The sequence below is a fragment of the Lucilia sericata genome, unplaced genomic scaffold (assembly GCF_015586225.1).
Source record: "Lucilia sericata isolate MDLA Ls3-8-SP2 unplaced genomic scaffold, ASM1558622v1 Contig000393F_arrow, whole genome shotgun sequence".
NCBI lineage: Eukaryota > Metazoa > Arthropoda > Insecta > Diptera > Calliphoridae > Lucilia > Lucilia sericata.
In genome coordinates, this window is record NW_023994411.1 from 156,261 (window position 1) to 177,473 (window position 21,213).

Here is a 21,213-nt window from a genome sequence, read left to right on the forward strand (position 1 = left end):
TAAGAATATATGAAATGATTTTTAATAAGTTTGTTTCTTTTTTTAGTATTAGTTTCATTAATAATATTAATAGGGATTTGGTTCATAGTTGTTGGTAGTATAACTTGAAGTGTACTTCTGCCGTATTCATTCGAAAATCGGTCGACCTTGAATCTTCCTTGGGCTCTGTTCCTGGTGTTGTGGTTATGGTTAATTGGTTGTAGATAATTGCTGTTGTTATAAAACTCTTTGCAGATGGTTGAAAAGAAAATATTTTTAACGTTTAGGACGTGTAGGTTTTTGGCGAGATTGCGTGGGTATATGTTTGTTGGACTATGGTTGTTTTGATTTAAAAGGTGATTTGTATTGTTGCGATTTGTGTTTCCGTAATTGTTGTATAAGTTTTCTACTCTGTTTTCTGCATGCTGGTTGAAATTTGGTTCGTTATTTTGGATTGTTTGGCTTGTATTTATTGTTTGATGGTTGTCGTAGTTTATTTCGGTGGTTATGTTGCTATTTAGTTGGACATTGTTATTTATATTATTTTGAGTTAAGTTATGTTTGCATTTTCTCCATAATATTTTTAGAAGTTGGTTTTGCGTTTTTTGTAGGGTGCTTAAGAATTTAACATTGCCCCATGCAGTTATTCCATGGCGAATATATGATTCTGCTAAGGAGAAGTAAGCTTGGCGTAAAACATCGTAGGTAGCACAGTTGCTTAGGTGATAGAGCATATACGATGACTTTCGCAGTTTTTTCTGTAATTCTTTTATATGTTCTTTCCATTTAAAGCAACTATCAACATATACTCCGAGATATTTGTATACTTCGACGTTTTCTATTATTGTTGAGCATGAGTCATTGGTGTTTAAGTCTGGAGCGTTGTTATGAAGGCATTCTATGCTATGATATTTTAGTTTTATATCTGATTTTTCTATATGACGTGGTTTTATGTACATAACTTTAGTTTTGCTAGCATTAATAATGAGTCCATAGTCATGGCACCATTTGGTAGCAGTGTTTAATTGTTCTTGCATTACTGTTATTGCGTTTTGCAAGTTGTTGTCAGCAACAACTATTGCAGTATCATCTGCATAAGCATACGTTGTACCTTTTTTAAGGCAATTCATTAACTCATTTGCGTATATGATGTATAGAATTGGTCCAAGTTTAGATCCTTGTGGAACTCCGCAATCATATGATATTTTATTGCTATGGTTATTTTTAATTTTAACCAAATAAGTTCTGCACTCTAAATAGTTTTTAAACCAGTTTAAAAAGTTTCCTCTTATACCAATCTTTTCCAGAATTATAATCATTTTATTGTGTGAAAGAGTATCGAATGCTTTGCTAAAATCGATGAATAATGCTAGCACATGCATGTTTTTACTTAAACAACCGTTAATGTAACTAGAGAAATTTCCTAGCAGTTTATTGATATTCTTCCCCCTTTGGAAACCATACTGATTATCGTTTATAACTTTGTATTTTTGTAAGAAATTCGTCAGTCTTTTAACAATAATATCCTCAAGAATTTTGTCAACTATTGATAGGATAGAAATAGGTCGGTAATTATTGACATCTAACTGATTTCCACTTTTATATATTGGTCTTACTAAAGCGGTTTTTAATATTTCAGGTACTATTGCATTTTCCAAGCTCATATTAACGAATTTAGTTAAAATTGGTGTTAGATAACTAGCATTTGTTTTAATGTCCTTTGCACGTATTCCATCAAAGCCTGCACCTTTCTTGGGATTTAATGACTTCAATATGATGTAAATTTCTTCTTCATTAGTATATTCCACGTACATTGAATTTTGAAGATAATTACACGGATTGTTTATTGTTCTTAAATCACAATTATGCATTATTTTTTTTACGTTTTCGTTAAAGTTCAACGCGAATCTGTTTGAAATGCTATTTAATTCCTCATTTTTGAAATTGTTTAATATAAAATTGTCAATATTTGTTGTTTTTCTACCAATAATTTCATTCATTAATTGCCACGTTGCGCGTATATTGCTTCTGTTTTCGATAAATTTTCTTTTATAGTACATATTTTTTTCAAAATTAATTTTTTTATTTAAAAAATTTCTAAATGTTTTATATTCCTTTTCGCAATTTTTGTTATTTCGGTTATTTTTCCAATTTCTGTAAAGTTTATCCCTAACATCACAATAATTAATAATTTCGTCACTTATCCACGGATTAGGTGATCGTTTTTTAATTGCTTTTTCTCGTTTGGTTGAATTTTTATATATTTGACAAAATACTTCATAGATATTGTTATAAATTTGATTTGAATTAGTTGCTTCGTTCATAATTTTATTCCAATTGAATTGCCTAATTTGTTTATTAATTTTATGGTTGACGAATTGCGTACACTGATTTGATGTGTTTTCCTTACCCTGTTTTGTTTCTTTTTCAGCTACACAACAAAAAATAGTGTAGTGGTCAGAGATATTTGTTGTTATTATCAATGCTTGTGCGTTTGTTGTTGCCTTACTTGTTTTTAAGAATAAATGATCAATGCATGTTTTTGTATTTCTTTTTACATCATCTCTTGTACATTCGCTCACCATGCATTGTAGACCATTGCTTGTCATCATATTTAAGTATGTTGTTGTTGTGTTGTTGTCTCTTAAAATATCGATGTTTACATCTCCAACTAGTAAAATCTCTTGTTTTTTCTTTATGTTGTTGATAATTGTATCAAGTTCATTAGTAAACATGGGAATTCTTTCATGCGGGGGACGATACACGGAGAGGAGAGAAAGTATTTTTTCGTCAATATTTACATCAACTTGAATTATTTCAAAGGAATTTGAGTTTATTGGTATATGATTAAATGTTAAACTTTCGGCAATATAGACTGCGATTCCCCCACCTCTTCCTTCTCTGTTAAAAAATATGGAATTAAAACCGTTTATATTGTAAAAACTACTTTCATTGTCAGTGATATTAGTTTCAACTAGTACAATAAATTTTATTTTGTGTATTATGCTATTTATTGTTGCGAGAAAAGTTGCAAAGTTTAACCGTAGTGAACGAATATTCATATATATTACAGTTTTGGGATAACTTAGAAAGTCTGTTTTTATTTGTTTTATGTGATTTATTGTTTGATTGACAGTATAAGTATTCATTTTTATATAAAGATATCAAAAAATTATGAAAGAAAAAAATTAAAATAATGTAAGTTTGTGCTTAAAATGCATTATTAATATTATCAATATCTGTAGAATTATTAATGACAAATAGGGGGGAGTTTTCATTTTTACGTGCGAATATATTTCCGTGTTTTACCCAGACAAATTTCCAGTTTGCTTCTTTAGCTTTAGTTTTAGCTAACCATAAAAGTCGACGATTACTAAAAGTCAATTCGTCATTAATATATATGTATTTGTTGTTTCCATTTTCTTTTATGATATTAGCATCAACTCTATGATTTTTGATTTTGTCCATAAACTCTGTTTTTTTGTTTAGGGTAGTGAACTCCACGATTATTTTTTCACTTCTCTTTGTGCGGTATGCTCTATTAATATCTCTTTCATCTATTGTTACTTTCAGAGATTCACCAATTGTTTTAACAACTTCATATTCAGATATTAGTTTGTTGGTAATATTTTTAATTTCTATATTTCTGTTTAGCATTTGTTGTTCCATTTTATCCATACGAGTTTCAATTATGTTGATCTTCATTTCTTTTTGTTTGTCCTTGTCAGTAAGCTCTTTTACTTGAGTAACTAATGTGGAAAGCGTATCAGTTATTGTTGTAAGTGTGTTTTGAATTTGGCCTGTTATTTTAGAGTTTAATATATTTACATTCGAAGAGAGTTCTTCGATTGCTGTATTTACTTTTTGCAATCCTATGTTAAATTGTTCAATATCAGACTGCGAGCATACTCTTGTTTTGGACGGGGTCAACGACTCTGACTCTTTAAATTTTTTTGCTTGTTCATTTTCCATCTCGTCATCACATCTCGCTTGCTTTTTGTTAGTATCATCATCATGTACAACAGTTTGATACATTGTGTTTGGCGATCGGCTACGCGGCTTGCAGTTTTGGCATTTCCACGAAGTTCTTCTCTCACCACACATGCTAAGATAAGTACTCTCTGATAGTGGAGAACAAGATGAAAAGTGATAATTCATGTTACAGTTGAAACACTTAACATAGTTTGTTGTTTTTATTACTTTTTTACACTGGTGACAGAGAACAGGTTGACTCATTTTGACACTCTTAGATTTTTATTGTTTGCTTAGTTTTCAAATATTTATGTTTTTTGTATTTATGTTTTAAATTTATAAATTTGAATAAAAAGTATATTTTAGTGATTTTGAAGAATTCTTTATTTATTTTCCAACAAATCCGTCAGCCGGCTAATTTAATATTATGATATTATCAGCTTGTTTGTATTTGAAAAAATATTTAATGCACTTTTAAGTACGTTTATAAGAGCTTTAGAAAAAACACGTCCGTTCGTATCAAGTACTACAACTGAACTAGAACTGAACTGAACTAGAACTGACTAAACTAGAACTGAACTAGAACTGAACTAGAACTGAACTAGAACTGAACTAGAACTGAACTAGAACTGAACTAGAACTGAACTAGAACTGAACTAGAACTGAACTAGAACTGAACTAGAACTGAACTAGAACTGAACTAGAACTGAACTAGAACTGAACTAGAACTGAACTAGAACTGAACTAGAACTGAACTAGAACTGAACTAGAACTGAACTAGAAACTGAACTAGAACTGAACTAGAACTGAACTAGAACTGAACTAGAACTGAACTAGAAACTGAACTAGAACTGAACTAGACTGAACTAGAACTGAACTAGAACTGAACTAGAACTGAACTAGAACTGAACTAGAACTGAACTAGAAACTGAACTAGAACTGAACTAGAACTGAACTAGAACTGAACTAGAACTGAACTAGAACTGAACTAGAACTGAACTAGAACTGAACTAGAACTGAACTAGAACTGAACTAGAACTGAACTAGAACTGAACTAGAACTGAACTAGAACTGAACTAGAACTGAACTAGAACTGAACTAGAACTGAACTAGAACTGAACTAGAACTGAACTAGAACTGAACTAGAACTGAACTAGAACTGAACTAGAACTGAACTAGAACTGAACTAGAACGGAACTAGAACTGAACTAGAACTGAACAGAACTGAACTAGAACTGAACTAGAACTGAACTAGAACTGAAACTAGAACTGAACTAGAACTGAACTAGAACTGAACTAGAACTGAACTAGAACTGAACTAGAACTGAACTAGAAACTGAACTAGAACGAACTAGAACTGAACTAGAACTGAACTAGAACTGAACTAGAACTGAACTAGAACTGAACTAGAACTGAACTAGAACTGAACTAGAACTGAACTAGAACTGAACTAGAACTGAACTAGAACTGAACTAGAACTGAACTAGAACTGAACTAGAACTGAACTAGAACTGAACTAGAACTGAACTAGAACTGAACTAGAACTGAACTAGAACTGAACTAGAACTGAACTAGAACTGAACTAGAACTGAACTAGAACTGAACTAGAACTGAACTAGAACTGAACTAGAACTGAACTAGAACTGAACTAGAACTGAACTAGAACTGAACTAGAACTGAACTAGAACTGAACTAGAACTGAACTAGAACTGAACTAGAACTGAACTAGAACTGAACTAGAACTGAACTAGAACTGAACTAGAACTGAACTAGAACTGAACTAGAACTGAACTAGAACTGAACTAGAACTGAACTAGAACTGAACTAGAACTACTATGAAGCCGAACAGCTGTAAATCTACACCTAAAATTCAAATATGTGAAATTTCTTTACGATAATTCCTATAGTTTCCAAAATAAACCGTTTTTTAACCACTGTGAGGAGGTCTTGTAAAGCGAACTCTTTTAAACATTTCACAAATGTTTAAACACACTATTATCATTTGTTTTAACAAATAATTAAGAAGTAAATTATGTATTTTAATTTATGTTTATTTTTATAACCACCATTACAATAGTTTTTGAAATAAATGGAAATACAATTGAATTGCATAATAAATATGTGTGTTTATTGAAAAGGGAAATAAATGTCGAAATAAATATTGCAATTATGATGCATTCTCTAACTAATAAACTAACACATGGAGATCGTTAAAGTTTGACACCACATAACTGACATTTTTTAAAGAACTTTACACAAACCATGAGATTTTTTTGGAATTATATATAAAACTAGTGATAGTATTATTTTATACTAAAAAACTTTTTAGTTAAGTGATAACAATATTTAACCATTGATAAAAACCTCATTTGAACATTGTACCTATTTACTTACAATATACTAAAATATTTATTTTACCCACACTTGTCTGGATACCGATGCTGCCAAATCAGCATACATATATGCAAACTTTCGCATAAATATTTTGTAAACATTCATTTTCTGTTTGGATTTGTGGAATAAAACACTTAATTTGTTCTAATTGTAAAATGATAATGAACGTGCAACATTGTGATTTTAGTGTAAAATAAAATGGAGAAAAAAAACCAAACGCAGCAACTGAGTTGAAATTGTCAGAGTCAGTTTTCGCACATTTACAAATGTATTACAATTTTTAATAGAAAGTTTGTGTAGTATAAAGTTTTGAGGCAAATAGTGTTTTGCATACAATAGAAAACAAGTTAGAATGTTTTATTGTTGTGTACTAAGTAAATTTTAAGTACCCTTTAGCTATAATTGGAATAATAAACATACGATAATCATGTATATTAGCGGGATATAAGTTTGTGAGATATTTGTTAGATTTTGAAAATGGAAATTCACAGAGAAATTATTCGATCAAACTGTAAAAGTTCTTAAGTATATGAATTTAAGTATTTAATTCGTATGGGAGCTGTCACGGCCATTTCAAAATACAATGTACACTATTGGTTTCTATTTTCGAAGGAACAGTAGGAAAACACACAATTAAATAAGAAAGTCTTACCTAAGTAAGCAGTAGACTACTGCATCATTTCACAGCATCAGTTAGTGTTCCCTGTTTTCAAAGGAGTTTCAGTTTTCTACCAGCAATTGAAAATCTTGATCTCAGCACAATATTAAAAAAAAAACATTCTGCAATATTTTCGAGATGGGTCTCAAAAACTACGTAATTATGAACTTATCGCGAAAAATTAAAAAAAAAATTTGTTGCAGTGTTTTTGTGAATTATAAGGGTCAAATTCCAAAATAATCTAGTTAGTTAGTTTTAGTTAGTTAGTTAGTTAGTTAGTTAGTTAGTTAGTTAGTTAGTTGTTAGTTAGATAGTTAGTTAGTTAGTTAGTTAGTGAGTTTAGTTAGTTAGTTAGTTAGTTATTAGTTAGTTAGTTAGTTAGTTAGTTAGTTAGTTAGTTAGTTAGTTAGTTAGTTAGTTAGTTAGTTAGTTAGTTAGTTAGTTAGTTAGTTAGTTAGTTAGTTAGTTAGTTAGTTAGTTAGTTAGTAGTTAGTTAGTTAGTTAGTTAGTTAGTTAGTTAGTTAGTTAGTTAGTTAGTAGTTAGTTAGTTAGTTAGTTAGTTAGTTAGTTAGTTAGTTAGTAGTTAGTTAGTTAGTTAGTTAGTTAGTTAGTTAGTTAGTAGTTAGTAGTAGTTAGTTAGTTAGTTAGTTAGTTAGTTAGTTAGTTAGTTAGTTAGTTAGTTAGTTAGTTAGTTAGTTAGTTAGTTAGTTAGTTAGTTAGTTAGTTAGTTAGTTAGTTAGTTAGTTAGTTAGTTAGTTAGTTAGTTAGTTAGTTAGTTAGTTAGTTAGTTAGTTAGTTAGTTAGTAGTTAGTTAGTTAGTAGTTAGTTAGTTAGTTAGTTAGTTAGTAGTTAGTTAGTTAGTTAGTAGTTAGTTAGTTAGTTAGTTAGTTAGTTAGTTAGTTAGTTAGTTAGTTAGTTAGTTAGTAGTTAGTTAGTTAGTTAGTTAGTTAGTTAGTAGTTAGTTAGTTAGTTAGTTAGTTAGTTAGTTAGTTAGTTAGTTAGTAGTTAGTTAGTTAGTTAGTTAGTTAGTTAGTTAGTTAGTTAGTTAGTTAGTTGTAGTAGTTAGTAGTTAGTTAGTTAGTTAGTTAGTAGTTAGTTAGGTAGTTAGTTAGTTAGTTAGTTAGTTTAGTAGTAGTTAGTTAGTAGTAGTTAGTTAGTTAGTTAGTTAGTAGTAGTTAGTTAGTTAGTTAGTTAGTTAGTTAGTTAGTTAGTTAGTAGTTAGTTAGTTAGTTAGTTAGTAGTTAGTTAGTAGTTAGTAGTTAGTTAGTTAGTTAGTTAGTTAGTTAGTTAGTAGTAGTTAGTTAGTAGTTAGTTAGTTAGTAGTTAGTTAGTTAGTTAGTTAGTTAGTTAGTAGTAGTTAGTTAGTTAGTTAGTAGTTAGGTTAGTTAGTTAGTTAGTTAGTAGTTAGTTAGTAGTTAGTTAGTTAGTTAGTTAGTGTTAGTTAGTTAGTAGTAGTTAGTAGTTAGTTAGTAGTTAGTTGTTAGTAGTAGTTAGTTAGTTAGTTAGTTAGTTAGGCCTTATTGGTTCTATTGAGTGCAACTTCGCCAGGGTCTGTGGTGGGATTCAACTCAAAATCAATATAAATATTGTCAAGAATACCTACAAAATAATGCATTGAGAGTCTCTTCACTTCTTCTTCCACTTATTGGCTATTAAAGAGATAGTTTACTATACATATGTCTATGTGTCTGTTTGTGTAGATACTTGTTACAAATTGTCATTAATACTGTCATTATTATCATTATTGTTGCTGTTGCTCCAGCTGCCGGCTTTGTTGTGACATTTGTGGTTTTTATGACAAACAATTTTGCATAATAATTATAGTAAAAACAAAAACAATATACGAAATACAAAACCCATACATGTAGAAAACAAAATTTCAACCGCAATGTTATTATTGTGTGGCACTTTGAATTGTTAACAAATAATTTCTCACTCTTCAATAGATATCCCAATAGTTTTGGGTGATTTTTCCGAATCAATAATAGTTTCGGTATAAGATGAGTGTCGAGTTAAGTTAGTTGAAACTACGAAGCTTACTTTACTCTTTAATCGATTACTTTTATTGACATAGTTATTACTTTCTTATCAAAACCCCTTACTTAGGGACACTATAGTGACAATTGTCTCATTGCAGTTTTGACATTATCTAAACAGTTTTGACTACTATCTAAAAAGTGATAAATTAAATATTTTTTAAGAACTGCTGGGACTTTAGAGAACATTTTGCAATTTAAGTATTTGAATTTATATGGAAACACATAATTTTTGGTATAATTTTTTTGTAACACAATTAACTGAGTTAAATGAATGTTGGAAAATTTTGTTGTGATTTGTTTGTTTTTGGAAGCTTCATTAGCAAATTATGTTGATTTTCCTTAAATTTTAAAGTTGAGATTTTAAATAATTTAAATTTAGTTAATTTACTGCATATATTTTCAACAATATAAACTGTATTATACTATTTTCGTTTTGTGCTTAATAATTGTGTTAAAAATAAAATTATTTTTTTTTATATTTCTGTAATTTTTGTATATTAATTTTTTTCCGTCTTCATGGTTATCTGATATTAACACTAAGGCATAAATAGCAAATTTGTTCATTATATTCAGTTTCTTTATGCTTTATTCATTATTATTTATTATTACATTTCTATTCATAACAGTTCCGTTCATAGTATTTCTTTTTTTTTTCTTTAGTTGGCTTGGTTCTAATATTTTTTTCTATACCAAAAATATAGGAATACAAATTGTTGGTACAACAATGACAAAAGCAGATGAGAAAAATATTTTTATATATAATATAATGAATGAATTTTAATATTATTATGAAATACTAGTTGTATTTCTAGTATTAGTCTTTGAGGTGCTAAAAGCATTTTTTTCTGTTTCATTGCCATAAAATATAAAAAAATCTTCAAAATTTAAATTATCTATTTCAATTGCTGAATAAAGTGAATTACTCTAAATTACAAGTAATTTTAAAATGTGTTTCTTTAATAATCTGATAACTTGTTTCCTTCCACTTATTCAAAGTTGCTAAAATGAATACCTTACTTAAGTGATTGGCAGTGTAATTTGACTTTAAGAAGAGAAAGTCTGAGTGTAGGACTTTACATATGCTTAAACATACTTACACATATGCACAGATATACATATATTAGGGTGGTCTTTACTTGTCTTAAAACTCTTGCATTACTTTTCGAAAAAAAATATTAAGTGTCTATATAACTGTTTCATAGTTCTATTGGCCTTCTTAATCCTTTTTGAACAATTCAGTTTTACTTTTTGAAACCTTAAAAAAAATTTATAAAATAAGTTTTCAGAAATCGAATAATTATTGCCAACATTACATACGCGCGACCCTACTGTTAATGTATTATTAGGCTTAAGTAAAAACATGTGTTTTCTATTTGCTCCTGTTCCGTTCCTGCTTCATTTTTTTCTCCAGAAGATGAGGGTTGATTAGATTTTTTTGCTGATGACTTTTTTAACTTGTAATTTTTTGGGGGTTGTTAACTTCATACGAGTATTTTCTTTTTAATTTCCCATGAAAAATTATAAAATCTAAACAGAGATTTGTTTGGGACATGAATAAAAAAATAGCAAAAGTTGCGTTGAAATGTTGAATAATTGATGGTTTAATTTTGGTTGTTTTGTTTTTAGAAAAATCAAACGCTAAGTATTTCATTTGCTAAATTTCATGGCACTGATGGATATTTAATTAAATTTAAAGCTAATAAAGGTTTTTAGATGATTTTAACATTCTAAAATAATCGGAAATTTAAGGAAATGTAATGAAATTTTATGGAATTTGTATAAAACGTTTACAAAACAAATTTGTATGGACTAACTAACTAACTAACTACTAACTAACTACTAACTAACTAACTAACTAACTAACTAACTAACTAACTAACTAACTAACTAACTAACTAACTAACTAACTAACTAACTAACTACTAACTAACTAACTACTAACTAACTAACTAACTAACTAACTAACTAACTAACTAACTAACTAACAACTAACTAACTAACTAACTAACTAACTAACTAACTAACTAACTAACTACTAACTAACTAACTAACTAACTAACTAACTAACTAACTAACTACTAACTAACTACTAACTAACTAACTAACTAACTAACTAACTAACTAACTAACTAACTAACTACTAACTAACTACTAACTACTAACTACTAACTACTAACTAACTAACTAACTAACTAACTAACTAACTAACTAACTAACTAACTATAACTAACTACTAACTACTAACTAACTAACTAACTAACTAACTAACTAACTAACTAACTACGAACTAACTACTAACTAACTAACTAACTACTAACTAACTAACTAACTAACTAACTAACTAACTAACTACTACTAACTAACTAACTACTAACTAACTAACTAACTAACTAACTAACTAACTAACTAACTAACTAACTAACTAACTAACTAACTAACTAACTAACTACTAACTAACTAACTAACTAACTAACTAACTAACTACTACTACTAACTAACTAACTACCTAACTAACTAACTAACTACTAACTAACTAACTAACTAACTACTAACTACTAACTACTAACTAACTAACTACTAACTAACTAACTACTAACTAACTAACTAACTAACTAACTAACTAACTACTAACTAACTACTACTAACTAACTAACTAACTAACTAACTAACTAACTAACTAACTAACTAACTAACTAACTAACTAACTAACTAACTAACTAACTAACTAACTACTACTAACTAACTAACTACTAACTAACTAACTAACTACTAACTAACTAACTACTAACTACTAACTAACTAACTAACTAACTAACTAACTAACTAACTAACTAACTAACTACTAACTAACTAACTAACTAACTAACTAACTAACTACTAACTAACTAACTGACTAACTAACTAACTAACTAACTAACTAACTAACTAACTACTAACTAACTGACTAACTAACTAACTAACTAACTAAAACTAACTAAATAACTAAATAACTAACTACTAACTAACTAACTAACTACTAATTAACTAACTAACTAACTAACTAATTAACTACTAACTAACTAACTAACTAACTAACTAACTAACTAACTAACTAACTAACTAACTAACTAACTAACTAACTAACTAACTAACTAACTAACTAACTAACTAACTAACTAACTAACTAACTAACTAACTAACTAACTAACTAACTAACTAACTAACTAACTAACTAACTAACTAACTAACTAACTAACTAACTAACTAACTACTACCTAACTAACTAACTACTACTAACTACAACTAACTAACTAACTAACTAACTAACTAACTAACTAACTAACTAACTAACTAACTACCTACCTACCTACCTAACTAACTAACTAACTAACTAACTAACTGACTGACTTACTAACTAACTACCTACCTACCTACCTACCTACCTAACTAACTAACTAACTAACTAACTAACTAACGAAGTTGAATCGATCGAAATTGATCGATCTTGACTTGTTTTTATGTTTTCTTATGTGCTGAATCGGAATCTGATAATGTTTTTTTCGGAATTTTGGGTATTGAAGATTCAGTTCATATATCAAGTACATTTTATATAATTCCAAAAAAGTTCTATAGGGTAGGTTAGTATTCTAGTCTGGTACACTCTAGGTGGTGGTTTCGATTCCTACCTGAGGTACTAGTAAAGGAGCTCACAACAGGCCCGAGAGAGTCCTAGATATATTTATTTGGATTTGATATATATATGTACATCCTCCTTTCAAACTAACTCACTAACATAAAAATATCGTTTAAGAGTTAATTTCCAATTTTTCGAAGTTATTAAAAATTGATGTCATCATTATATAATTTCCTAAGCTTTATTTAAATCGCTTGAAAACAAAATATTGCATAGCTTGAGTTTGACATTAGTCGATTTTACTACAACTTCAGTTGTTTGTTTTCTATTATCTGGAATTTTATATTCTAGAAAAGTTTTGTAAAAAGTTTTATATTAAGGAATTGGGTCTAATTTTCAAAAATATTACCAAAAATTGTTTTTTTTTTCCTAAATTCTGAAATATATCGACCTAATTTGTTTACTATTTTATTCCTTTATTTATTGTCTATAAGTCGTATGGAGATTTTCTTAAAATTTCAAAATTTGATTAACAAAATTGTTAAAAGTTTGAAACTGGAGTTTTGGAACAGCCGTCGGAAAAATTTCTCATTTATTTAAAAAGTTTTCTTCATCGTTGGCCTATATTAACAAGTAATTTTGATAAAAAAGAACTACAATTACTTCTAAAGTAATGTATTTTATTTTTGTTCTAGTATATTTTCTTATCTATTTTTGAAAAACTTTAACAATTTAATAAATTGCTAGTTTTTATAAGACTTTTTTCCATGATACTCGTAAATTAAAATTTCATGTAATTTCTTATGATTTTCTTACAAATTTCTCTTTTTATCATTTTTCTTTTCGTTTCTCTTTCAGTTATTACATAATTTCATCCATTAACAACGGTGGTAATGTCAACAGCCAAACGGCTGGTTTTATCATTACGAGGTCGCAAAAATTCTGAATGTAATACAGCGACTTCGTCAACACGTTTAGTATCGGCCGGTGCTTCACCCGGTCATGAACTGGATGAAATTGCTGTAGTTTCGGGGACTGGAGAATCAAGTCATCATTTTACTTATGGTGGCATCGGTGCGAATATTAATAATGGACCCCGCTATTCAACAGGTAAGTTTTTTAGGACTTTTTTTTCCCTGCAACAAAAACACTGTACATGATAAATTTCACCGAAAGAAAAAAACTGCAAAAGATAATGTTTAAGTAAAATTAACATAAACAAATGTTTAACAAAAAATCTCTACTCACCTCCTCCTCCATTTTATACATACACTGAAAGTAATAAATTTGTTTACCTTAATCCTTATAGTTGTTTATGTATTGTGATGGGTAGGCAGTGTACATTTTATTAAGTCCTGCTACTTGCTAGTTTTTTAAGATTTAGCATTTTAAGTACTTTTTACACTGTTTGGCTTTTTATTTCGGAATTTTGAGAACATTTTTTAATAAATTCTCTATTCACATAAAGAATTTTCTATAAACCGAACCAAGCTTCTCAAAAAACCTAAAGTACAGCATTCAAAAACTGTTTTATGTATAAATGTAAAAATGGAAATGGTGTAGTATTCGAAAATGTATGTTTATCAAAGTTATCCCTGACCATCACAAAACTCACTTTCCTTGCACGTTAAACTTTACCCCAAATCGCCTAAGGAAACAGTGTAGTGTGTTTTTTTTATCTTAAATCATAAATTAGTGGTCATTTGCTTTTGTATGTCTCTCTTATCACTCCAAGCTCCTGTTTGTTTGAACTCCCTGCTGTATAGAGTAACATGTTTGTGTTCATGTTCATCTATACACCTGAAATTCCTTTGCATCTTAACTCATCGCATCCCATCATATAATCAGTGTCTGTATTATCATTGTCAAGTAGATATTTAGGTCCTTTGTGTGGTATATTTTACTATTAAAACTGTGTTATTGTACCGTTATTGGTGTATTGGAATGAGTGTGCGTGTGAGGTCCTTATGTATGAAGGCCTACACACCAATTTATCATTTTCGCTTGGTTTGATTTTAAACACTTAAAGCAGAAACATCTATATGTATAACATCCCAGCAAACATAAAGGTTTGGATTTATTTTTCAATAATCAGTTTTATGATATAAATATTTTCGACTTGAATAATGTTTTTATTCTCAAATGTGAAACAAATTAAAATTTGTTTCTTCATCAAATGAAAATAAAACTTTATATTAAAATTATGTTTGTTGGGAAATTTCTCAAAGTAATTGCTGTACAATGTACAAGAAATGTTAAACAGATGTTTTTATTGAAGGTGTCTTTTATAGTGCATTAACTTACAAAAACGAAACAATGATCAATATTAGAAAAATATTCTTATAATTTATTGCGATTTAAATTGTATTTAGGAAAATAGAAATTTCGAAAAAATTTTCTTTTTAGAGAAAATTTTCGAATAAATTTTCTTCTTATAGAAAATTTTGAAATAAATTTTCTTTTTATAGAAAATTTTGAAATAAATTTTCTATTTAGAGATAATTTTGAAATAAATTTTCTTTTTAGAGAAAATTTTGAAATAAATTTTCTTTTTAGAAAAAAAATTTAGAATAAATTTTCTTTTTAGAAAAAAATTTTCGAATCAATTTTTTTCTATAGAAAATTTTCAGATAATTTTTTTTTTTATAGAAAATTTTCGAATTAATTTTCTTTTTATAGAAAAGTTTCGGATAAATTTTCTTTTTATAGAAAATTTTCGGAAAAATTTTCTTTTTATAGAAAATTTTCGGAAAAATTTTCTTTTTATAGAAAATTTTCGGATAAATTTTCTTTTTATAGAAAATTTTCGGATAAATTTTCTTTTTATAGAAAATTTTCGGATAAATTTTCTTTTTATAGAAAATTTTCGGATAAATTTTCTTTTTATACAAAATTTTCGGATAAATTTTCTTTTTATAGAAAATTTTCGGATCGGTTTTCTTTTTATAGAAAATTTTCGGATCGGTTTTCTTTTTATACAAAATTTTCGGATAAATTTTCTTTTTATACAAAATTTTCGGATAAATTTTCTTTTTATACAAAAGTTTCGGATAATTTATCCTTTTATAGAAGATTTTTTAATAAATTTTCTTTTTATAGAAAATTTTCGGATAAATTTTCTTTTTATAGAAAATTTTCGGATAAATTTTCTTTTTATGGAAAATTTTCAGTTACATTTTTTTCTGATAGAAAATTTTCGGTTAAATTTTTTTTATAGAGAAAATGTTCAGTTAAATTTTCTTTTTACAGAAAATTTTCAGTTAAATTTTCTTTTTAGAGATATGATATGATAAGATGGGGGTATATTGTTTTTGTCATTCCGTTTGTAATACATCGAAATATTTGTCATAGACCCACAAAAGTATATATATTCTGGGTCCTTATTAAATTCTAAGACGATCTAGCCATGTCCGTCCGTCTGTCTATTTAAAACACCATAGAGTCCGAACGGAAATATCTAGAGGGTTTAAATTTTCCACAAATATTCTCTATAGGTAAGGTTTGTTTGGTATTGAAAATGGGCTCTTAACTTGCTTCAAAATAATAGCAATGCAACGAAATTCGACATAAACAAGTTTTAAGGGAACCAAAGTCTCCTTGCAAAATTTTATGAGAATCGGTCCATAATTGACCCCACCCTCCATATAAGGTCCCTCGCAGAAAACGACTATAACGCTCATAACTGGCTTCAAAATAATAGCAATGCAACGAAATTCGACATAAACAAGTTTTAGGGGAACTAAAATCTCTCTGTCAAATTTTATGGAGATCGGCCCATAATTGACCCTATCCCCCCCTATATAAGGTTCTCTCTGCCAGTATATCAACGAAATTGACTGACATTAATGGCCATAACTGTCTTAAAAATACCAGTAGAGCGATAAAATTCGTCATGAACTAGTTTTATGGGAACTAAAATCTTTTTGTCAAATTTTATGACCATTGAGCCGTATTGGATTAAAAAGCCTTCTTATATATGGCTTAGAAAGCATTGATATTCGACAAAACAAGTTTTATTGAAGTTTTTATTTGTAGAATTTTAGGAGTATCCAAAATTTACCATAAGTAAATTTACAGGATATCAAAACATTAAGAAATCATTAAATATGATAAAATAAGTGCTACCGTCACCCTAACTATATTATTTTTTTATATATGATAAATAAGTATAGGTCCACTTTCCGAAATTCACCTGAAATTTAAGACATATGATTTGATGGTGGGTGTATAAGATTCGGCATTTCTATGAAAATACTTATTTTCTATTTTTTCCTTCACTTAAATTTTAAAATGTTAATATCAAATATTTTATTACATTTATTGTAGCAGCTTAATTTTGTATTTATGTACGACTAATTACATTCGTTGTAGTCAGATCTAAATTATTACCACATAATTAATAAGGATTTAGTTGTTGTTTTTTTTTACATTAAATGCATATATTGCAGATTATTTAGATAAAACAACTAAACAATCAATAGTAATTATATAATTGTAAAATATCCATAAACTTTGTCAAACATTTAAAGTGTAAAAAAATAACATTTAAACTATTTTAATTAAAATTTAAATGAAAATTTAATAAATATAAAATACTAGGAATTTTAATTAATTGAAATTACCATAAACAGTAATAAACTGGAAAAATTGTGACATAAAATATTGTTATAGAAAATAATTTAATAACAGTATTATTTCTTTAAATTGATTTTATTATCATAACTATTAGATTTTTTTGTTATTAATTTGTTTAAATTAATATTATCATTTTTTAATGACTAAAACTTTTCATATCAAAAGTACATATACGGATGGCGTATGATCAACATTTAATACACTGTAGTATTATAAATTACTCATGCGACATGTAGTTCTTAAGTTTTGATTTTGATGTTTATAACGATAAATTCTTTTCACATGGATAATAATAGACAATTTTAGAAATTGGTAAGCCGTCTACATACAAATTAAGATATTGTTAAAATAAATGAGCAAATTATATCAATTACCATGTTACTGATTTTTGTTGCTTCGTTATCATGTACTTTCTTCTTTCTTTGTGACTATATTTATTTCATCTCTCTAAAAAATTCTTATTCTATTCGATTTTTAGTCATATACTACATACATTATAAACAACACAAAACCAAAAATTAATATTCTTTCTCAGTTTATTGAAAACCAAACAAATTGAGAACGAGAGAGAGAAATAGAGAAACAAAAAAAATAAAATCAAATTCAAAACCTAAATCAACTCAACCAAATCAAATATTCAAACCCACCACTAACCATCTATCAAACAATCAATCAGTCAATCTCTCAGACCACTACAACTTTACATAGCACACATTAGTTGCATGTTTAGAGAGATAAAAATAGAAGACAAAAAAAAAAAGAGAATCAAACTATTAACAGGAAACCGGAAGATATGAGGAAGTAAAAGTAAAATACAGTTAGTTGGAATTAAGTAAGTTTTATATGTAAAAAGTTTTGGTAGTTGTCGACTTTTAGGGGAAAAAAATAAACGATGGTGGAATTTTTTTTTTGTAAAAAACTTTATAAATAGATTTTTGATTCTCTATATATTAGTTCATAGACATGTGTAGAGATATGTCCAGAGACTAGCTCATCGACTAGTCCACTGTCTAATACATAGACTAGTCAACAAACTTGCTCATAATACATAGACTGGCTACTAAACTGGTCCATTGACAAGACACAAGACCAGTCCATAGAGTGGTCACTAGATAAATTCATATACTAGACTCTAGGTTATTTTATAGACTAGTCACTAGACTACTTCTTCCATAGACCAGTGACTATTTTACGGACTATTCTGGTACACAAGTTACTAGACTATTCCATAAACTGCTCACTGGCCTACTCCATAGTCTCTAGAATATTTTATAGATTAGTCGCTAGACTAGGCCATAAAATAGTCACTAGAACAGTCACTAGACTGGCCACTCGTCTCTCTCTAGATAATCTCGTAGACTTTTTATGAACAATCCACTAAACTATTCCACATACCAGTCACTAAAATAGTCCATAGACTAGTCACTAGACTAATCCATAAAGTAGTCACTAGACTAGTCCATAGAATAATATCTAGATTAGTCCATTGACTAGTCGTTAGACTAGTCTATAGACTAGCCATTAGACTAGTCCATAAACTATTCAATAGAATAGTCCATAGATTAATCACTATACTAGTCTATAGAGCAATCACTATACTAGTGCATATACTATTCACTAGAATAGTCCATAGAATATTCAATATACTAGTCCATAGACTAGTCACTAGACTAGTCCATAGACTAGTCACTAGGCTAATCCATAGACTAGTCCATTCTAGCGACTAGTCTATAGACTAGCCATTAGACTAGTCCATAAATTATTCAATATAATAGTCCATAGACTAATCACTATACTAGTCCATAGAGCAATCACTATACTAGTCCATAGACTATTCACAAGAATAGTCCATAGACTATTCACTAGACTAGTCTATAGACTAGTACTAGACTAGTTACTAGGCTAATCCATAGACTAGTCTCTATGCTAGCGTCTAGACTAGTCCATAGACTAGTCACCAGAGTAGTCCATAGACTAGTCACCAGACTAGTCCATAGACTAGTCGCTAGACTAGTCCATAGACTAGTCACTAGACTAGTCCATAAACTAGACCATAGACTAGTCACTAGACTAGTCCATAGACCAGTCACTAGACTAGTCACTAGACCAGTCCATAGATTAGTCACTAGAATAGTCCATTACTAGCCCATTGGTCATAGACTAGCCATTAGACTAGTCCATAAACTATTTAATAGAATAGTCCATAGACTAATCACTATACTAGTTCATAGACTAGTAACTAGTATAGTCGTCCATAGACTATTGACTAAACTAGTTCATAGACTAGTCAGTAGACTAGTCCATAGACTAGAAACTAGACTAGTCACTAGACTAATCACTAGACTAATCCATAGACTAGTCACTAGTCCCTAGATTAGTCCATTACTGGTCCCTAGATTAAGCCATAGACTAGACACTAGATTAGTTTATAGACTAGTCACCATAGACTAGCCACTAGACTAGTCTATACACAAGTTACTAGACTATTCCACCAGTCACTAGAGTATTCCATAGACCAGTCAGTAGACTATTTCATATACCCTTCACTAGACTAGTCACTATACAAGTCCATCACTGCACTAGTCCATAGACTAATCACTATATTAGTATGTAGATCAGACACTAGACTAATCCATAGGTCACTAGATTAGTCACTAGTCGAGTCCAGAGACTGGTCCTAGATCGTTGTCTAGTCCATAGACCAGTCCACTGATTAGCCGATATACTTATATCACCAATATGTTCATAAACTAGTCACTAGACTAGTCCATAGGCTACTCACTAGACTAGTCGATAGACTTCTGACTAGACTAGTCGAAAGACTCGTCCTTAGGCTAGTTAATGGACTATAGTTGAGTATTAAATTGGTATAGGATATAAAAACAATTAAAATCACAAAAAAGCCTTCACATTTTATAATTAAAATAACAACTAAGTAAAATAATACAAATAGCATTTAAGTGTTAAATTATCATATACTATATATAAATCATACGCCCCGTTAACAAGACCCCATTTATAATTCATTGGTTAACAACAATTTCATTGGCTTTTTTTTCCTTGCGCTCAATACACAAAACACCAACAACAATAATCAGCCATAAAATATACATATTATTTTTATTATTTTTTATTATTGGTCTACAAGTAGTATTTTGTGATATTAAACTTTTATTTATAATAAAAAAAAACAAACAAAGAGAGAAAAAAGAAACAAATAAATTTAAATGGCTGCTTTAACAAATAACAAATTCAGCAATATAACCAGAAACCAGTTAAGAAATGAAACGAAAGAAAAGAACAAAAAAACTGTAAAGATGAGAAAAACAATATAGCAACAGCGGCAGTAATAAAAACTCAACAACTCGGTCAATAAGACTTATTGCAGTCAATATAAAATCAAACAAAAACATATGGTCTTCATAATGCGGCAACAATTCAGACTATTGTGGCATAAAAAACTACAACAACAACAGTGTCAATATGTAAGGAAAAACAACAACAGCTAAATAGAAATAAACAATAACAGATGTTGCCAATACTTTATAACAAAAACAACTTTAGAAAAAAAAGCCGCAAAATTGATAAACCACACTTGAGTAAAATAAAAAAGGGGAAAAAAAAGAAGTTTTTTTGTTTTGTTTTTGCTTTTTTACGCCTGACATCAACACCCACCAACCAACCCAGCAAAACCAATAACCGCAGACAACAGTCAACACTATAAAACAATTTGACAAAGAAAAATAATTCTGTTAAGAAATAACAACAATAATAAAAGGGAAAAAAACATGGTAACTGGTCAATAAGTAATATGTATGTTTTATGCACTTGTGGTTAGAAAAATAGGTGCGTTTGTAATTAAAGTAATATTAAAGTAAAGTGTTTAACTTTGTAAGGACTTTTTACAAATGCAACCTCCTAGA

The 21,213-nt window shown here is 28.7% G+C and overlaps 2 protein-coding genes across 2 annotated transcripts in view; one reads left to right on the plus strand and one right to left on the minus strand.

Annotated features, from left to right (window-relative positions):
* Positions 1–213: 213 nt before the first annotated feature.
* On the minus strand, positions 214–4,469 carry LOC119604445. Its single transcript, XM_037957046.1, has one exon. It carries the CDS (start codon positions 4,213–4,215, stop codon positions 3,190–3,192), a length of 1,026 nt encoding a protein of 341 aa, XP_037812974.1. The 5' UTR covers positions 4,216–4,469; the 3' UTR covers positions 214–3,189.
* Positions 4,470–13,684: 9,215 nt separating this feature from the next.
* Positions 13,685–21,213, plus strand: part of LOC119604444 (cyclic nucleotide-gated channel rod photoreceptor subunit alpha-like) — a 159,483-nt gene continuing 151,954 nt past the window's right edge. Inside the window, 1 exon segment of the mRNA XM_037957045.1 lies at positions 13,685–13,765. The gene's annotated coding sequence lies outside the window, so the exon portion shown is untranslated.